Source organism: Cryptotermes secundus, unplaced genomic scaffold (genome assembly GCF_002891405.2).
Source record: "Cryptotermes secundus unplaced genomic scaffold, Csec_1.0 scaffold654, whole genome shotgun sequence".
Classification (NCBI taxonomy): domain Eukaryota; kingdom Metazoa; phylum Arthropoda; class Insecta; order Blattodea; family Kalotermitidae; genus Cryptotermes; species Cryptotermes secundus.
In genome coordinates, this window is record NW_019727402.1 from 899,519 (window position 1) to 905,701 (window position 6,183).

The 6,183-nt window shown below is 38.8% G+C and overlaps 1 protein-coding gene across 11 annotated transcripts in view; it reads left to right on the forward strand.

The window, feature by feature from the left end:
• The window catches only part of LOC111864707 (unconventional myosin-IXa), an 86,950-nt gene that overhangs the window by 59,082 nt on the left and 21,685 nt on the right, over positions 1 to 6,183 (forward strand). For 10 of the 11 annotated variants that reach the window (XM_023852160.2, XM_033751547.1, XM_023852159.1 and 7 more), the window contains 3 exons: positions 758 to 949; positions 3,496 to 4,124; positions 5,600 to 6,023. In XM_023852160.2, the coding sequence (XP_023707928.1) occupies positions 758 to 949; positions 3,496 to 4,124; positions 5,600 to 6,023 (1,245 nt within the window). The remainder of the gene's footprint in view (positions 1 to 757; positions 950 to 3,495; positions 4,125 to 5,599; positions 6,024 to 6,183) is intronic. The other variant, XM_023852164.1, reaches the window with a different exon arrangement.

Below are 6,183 nucleotides of genomic sequence, written 5' to 3' on the forward strand. Positions count from 1 at the left end.
TATGTTATCACATTTTAGTGACTGTAGACACAGTGTTGGATGATTATTGAAGGTACTGGATGCTTACTACACATAATTGTAATGCTTTTACTCTTTTACAAAGTCTACAGATAATTACAGTACATTCCAGGTCTTTCTAGTCTGCTGTGTCTTCACATACTCATTTCTTGGCAATGGTTTCTGACAGTGGAAATTCTCTCTGTTGCTTCCGTGTCTGTTGGCTTCTGTCCTCGATGGCTGACAACTGACTGACAGCTAACAACTGGTTTCTTGGTTTTGGGCACCATCAGGATCCATGGCTGTATTTTTCTGTTTCATGACTCTGACTGAGTTGACAGACTGACTCTGCCAGTTAATTGGACAAATTGCTGCTGGCCACAGTCAGCATAGTTATTCTTGGTTCTGGGTCCTGTGAGACCCATCACCATATATTTCTCTCTCACAACTCCCTGTATAAGTTCAAGGTGGACCAAATAGAAAACACTGCCTGCAACAGTTCCCCTATTGTTCTCTGCATATTGGTTGCATGGGAATGCATTTACAAAGCTGTTGCCTAGCACTGGACTTTCTTGTGGTGCTTCTCTAATTCCACTATTCCAGCTTTCAGGCTTAATGTCACAGTACTTTTAAATCTTCTTAGGTGCTGTCTTTTTCTAGTTGTTTATGAAATGGCTGGGTTGAACTACAGAATCATGGCTGCACTGGAGATCATGCTGAATGTTGGAACATTATTATGTGACACTGAATGGATTTACAGGAAAATTTTCCACATCTGCTGCAGCAGAATCAGGAATTGGAGGTGCATTGTCTGTGACAGAGAGGAAGGGAAGCAGTGATTCATTAACATCCCAAAAGAGCATAGAATCTCAGCGAAGTAGTGACTCCCAGTCAAGTGCCCCTGTTCGTGACACACTACATAAAGCAAAGAGACAGATACAAGCTCTCATTGGTAAATTAATCTTCCGTTGTGTAATAGTGGCCACTATTGCTAATTAAATGTGTACTAAATGGTATTCATAATATTTAAACTTTCCTTCTTCTGTCATCCTTCCACCCTTCTACATTATTTATGGCGCCAAGCCCTTCTTGAGGAGCCGCCAATTCTGCAGCTAGTCATGTATTTCCCAGCATTTTATGGAACCCAAACGTTCATTATCCGTTACTGTGTTCACAAGAGCCCTATCCTGAACCAGATCAATCCAAGCCATACCATCCCAGCCTCTCTCTCTAAGATCCAATTTAATATTGTCCACCCTACACCTTGGTCTTCCTAGTGGTCTCTTTCCTTCTGGCTTTCCCACCTATATCCTATATGCATTCCTCTTTTCCATTCGTGCTGCATGCCCTGGCCACCTTATCCTCTTTTACATCCTTCTATATGTTAAAAAAACTTAAGTGTGAGATTTATGGCTGTCACTGCACAGTTTTGGGTTACTGTAACACTGAATTGTTGACCTTTAACACTTTGCATGAGCACAAGTTATGTAGTAGGTCATGAATGAACAGTCAGTATTTTGTTTCAGTGTGTCATGTCTTCACTGAGTACTGATAATAGTATTTTGATGTGGATATTTGATGTGTAGTATATTGCATAAATGAGAAGGGTTACAATTGAGTGTTTTGTGCATGTTATTTGTGGGCTCTGGCATTAAGCATTTGCCTTTACACATCTTTGAATGGCAGGCATGAGAGAAAATAGTGAAAGCTAATAGTACAAAAGCTTAACACATAATGAGACTTCTCGTTGAATTCTCAGTGGGCGTTGCACTACTTTGCATTAAAATATTGTTCGTTATGTGGGGCCTGTTTCTTAATTTACTGATTATTCTCTGGTTTCCATCTAGATGCATTTCTTAAATAGAATACTAATATTTTAGTAATTATTGTGGGTTGGTTAAGGAGAAGAAGGTGAACTTTGGTATTTCTTGACTAGCTGAATGAATTTCAGCTTCTTAAGATGGACTCTGCCTCATGGGGTTTGCTTCCAATTGGAGAAGAAAGTAAATGAGAGAGTTGTTTAGCAACATCTGCAAAACTGTGGAAATACCACACTTATTTATAAAGAGTAGCAAGGTGATTGGACCCTCTGAAAAAAGAAGTGATCTGGCTATTTCTTATAATTCTGCCTACCTACAAGATTGATATGAAGCTGATAATTTGGTATGTGTAAGGGACTGCAGTGCTGTTGTAATAAGTATTTTGGTGCAAATGGTGTAGGAGAGTAGTCATGTGATTCATGCTACAGATATATAGTATTGTGACATCATTGCATTGCCAGGCAATGGCTTGATGAACACACCGCAATACACACGCAATAAAGGAACAATGGGATATGCAACCTGCTTCTAGGGAACGGCTCGGTAAAAACACTTCCACGCAAGCACAGTGACATCACACTCTAACGGTGCTTAGCTATCGTGTCTTGTGTTTTCTGTGTGATCTGTGCTACACAACAGTAGAACTGTGTTTTCTGCCTTGTTCGTGCTGCAGCTACATAACACGAGTCCACATGCAGCTAAAGAGAGAGTTTTTAGTTGAGTTCCTACGTTTCAGGGTGATTAAACAAGAAATGGCAAGAAGACTTCATAGTGATTTCAGGTGTTAGTTTCTGCTTTGAGGTACATTTCCAGGAGATGACTGATGAAGACAGAGAATCCTAGTGTGTGTGTGCAGTGGTGAATGGAAAATGTGTGAATCAGCAATAGCACTGTATTAATTGTAATTAAGAGGTATTGTAACCGAAGTGCCAGTAAATCCATTCATCCAAACTAGAACCCGTTATTTTCATCAAGCGTACTCCCTGACATCTAACGGTATGTTACATGAATTGTAGTTTAATTAATGTTTATATTTCATAATATTAGAGATTTTGAGGTTGGCTGCTTTCTCGTTAACTTTCTGCTTGCAATAAAGATTATAATTCTCATACTAGCTCTAAAATTCAAGATAAATTGATAACTGTGTACAGTAATTGTGTTTCCTTTGTTACCATTTTTATTGTCCTAATTTGTGACTACACCTTTTTATTTTAACATAGGAACAAGTAAATCCTACATAAGTTGTATAATCCTTTCATATTTACATAAGGTTACTTCAAGAGTGAAGTGTACAGCAACAGGTATAAAATTCATGATGAACTGCAGATGATTAAAATGTAGATTTTAACTCTCAACTTTAATTTTAATTAATCTTTGAACTTTACCATAAGGTTAATACTAACAGTGTACCAACTCAGGGGCTGTATCAAGAAAGTACCTTATAATGGTCACATTACTGACCAAAACACATACCAATAGTGTTGATCAGTCAGTGTACGAGTAAGTGACATTTTGAACAGAAAGATGCACCATCTGAACATTTACAGAAAGTTATGAAAAAGGGACTGAAATAATAATATTAATTTATCACTTCACAAATTGCTGAAATGTAGTATTATCTTACATTGAAATTACCCTTGTGAGCTAGTCACAACAGACTTGCTGTGACATGTTGCAGGTGTAGGTAAGAAGTCTGACAAATGGGATGGTGGTACTGCACCTCAGGTACATAGTGATGGAGAAGTCGATGAGACCATTCCCACCACCACTAGGTCAGCGCCTACAATCATCTCCTCAGCACCTAGTAATGAGTCATTTTCAGGCAGTGATCACAAATCAGTGCACAGTGTGTGGAGGAAACGTCCAGACTTGACATTTGATTTGAGTGATGGAAGTTCTCTCAGAAAATCTGTAGCAACAGACTTAACAGATGCATCTCATGATTCCAGATTAAGTAGCACTTTAAGCTCAGAAATGTGCATTGTAGCTCCCCCTGTCAGGCGAGAATCAAAATTAAGCCGTCAAGAGGCTGCATCTGCTTTCTTGTTTGCGGAACAAAGGAGCAGGACTCCTCTTAAGACCAGTGTAAGCCATGACGAGCGACATTCTCTGCGTAATCCAGACCCTGAGATTCCTGTGAGGATGACGCGGAGGCAGAGAGCTCCTCGAGAGGTAGTGTGCCGTAGTGTTGGTGAAGAGTTAACAGACACCTCCAATGTTGATCCTACTGGTAATCCTCTCTTTCTTGGGACCATCCGAGAATCAAACATTTCTTCAGATGGAAGCTCAGCTGGAGAGAACCGAACGGTATGTCAAACCTTTATTTTTATTTATTTATTTTCTGCTTTTATTAATTTGTTAATGGATAGTTTCCCCACATGTTTTGTCAGTGATATGATATATGATATGATATGATATGATGTGTTCTTATACTTCACTGTATATTGCCACAGAGTATGTTAACTTGTTGAGTAATATTAAATCTTCTCTCTTCCATGTAACTGTGTTAGGTACATTACGAATTCTTGAATTGATAAAGGTCAGGAATTTGTCAGAAAATACTTGATTGGCAAAAAGTCAGCCAGTTCACATTTTGAACAGTCTTAACTATTGAAAAATCACCAACCGACTGCCACCCCGAAAGTTCCATTAACATGTCTGACATAACATACAGTAAGTTATTCAGTTAACCAAAACTCTGTTTATGTGCATCTTGACATTAGCATCAATTTGAACTTGTCATGATCTTCTTACATTGTTTGTTAGGTGGGGCATGTAGCTGCATGCAGAGATGGGAAATGCATACAAAATTTTTGTTCAGAAACTTGAATAGTAGAGACCACTGTAGAGATTTAAGTGCAGATGGTAGAATTAATGCTGAAATGGATTTAACCCACTTAATGCCAGGCCCCAACCTGATAGCACTCCCCAAGATTTCCAAACCTTGTTTTCTTGTGCTAACTGAGGTAGAATTTCTGAATGTTATGTTTCTCCAAAAAGCCATCCTAACAAAGAAATATACATATCAATGGAATGCTCTGACTTCTAAATATTGTATGACACTGATTGGCAAAATTTAGCATTGTGGATATATATACACACTGTGCTGATGAGGGTAAGGTAAAGTTTTCCCTTTGCTTAACTAATTAAGCACTGTAACCTGAAGACGTATGGAGGAGTGGATGTATAGATACGTATTTTCTTGACCTCAGCATTAGTTGGAGGTGAGTGGTCAGCTTCTGGATTCATCTGACACAGGACAGGAAGTAAATAATCTTGTTTGATTCTGGCTGTTTATAGAACTGAAAGGTTGATTTTGTATTGTGTGTATTCTCTAAGCTCTTATATTAACAAATATTCACTGTTCTCTTAACTGTGAGTTTAACAGTAGCTGTCAGTAAACTGTGTTCAAAGTGGAGGAATATACGTATTAGTTGCTTACTTACTTACTCATGGAGCTGAGCCCTTCTGGAGGAGCTGCCAATTCTGCAGCTACTCAAGAGTTTCCCAGCATTTTATGGAGCCAGAAGGTGCATTACCGTGTTTACAAGAGCCCTCCACTGGTCCCTATCCTGAGCCAGATCAATCCAATCCATACCATACCATCCTGTCTCTCTAAGATCATATAAATATTACTTACATTTCGTAATGTTATTGTCAGGTACCATGTCATTTTTATGGGTGTGTATTTCAAAATATGCTGCTTTTATAACATTCAAACATGTCTGTGTGTGTTCAGTTTGTATTCTTGTTCTTGAGTAATTTAAGGTATGTGATTATAGATATGGGCATCAAGGAAAGAACCACGGTCGAGTGATGGCAGTGAGAGTTCATATGCTAGTCGCCTGTCATCTTCACAAGAAGCAGAATGGTCACCGGATATGGATACTTCAGCATATACAAAGTCGGGGCTTCAGATCCATTCAGTAGCGACTAAGAGGAGTAGAAGTGGTGCAATAACATCGTTGGAGTTGAAGCGAAGGAACAGTGATCCAGCCACAAAGTGTGGAACCTTGATCACAGGCCAGCCTGCTGGAGCAGATACTCCTGCCAAAGTGTCAGATGTTTTGGAATGGAAAGGAAACACCATGTTCACAATTGCAGGCCACAGGTTCAGAAAAGTGGCAAGGTTTTCCAAGGAAGATAGATGCGTCTCCTGTGATAAATCAATGGATGCCTTTGTTACACAAGGACATAAGTGTTCTGGTAAGAGGAAATTTCTTGTCTACTTTACCTAATTGTGGTGAATTATGTTTTATGATTTCAAAACTCTGTTTGATCCTTGAAAACCTGTCAGTATACACCCATATCTTGATTTAGCATAAAAGCACAAGCTCTTAATATTCTGTATATATATATATATATA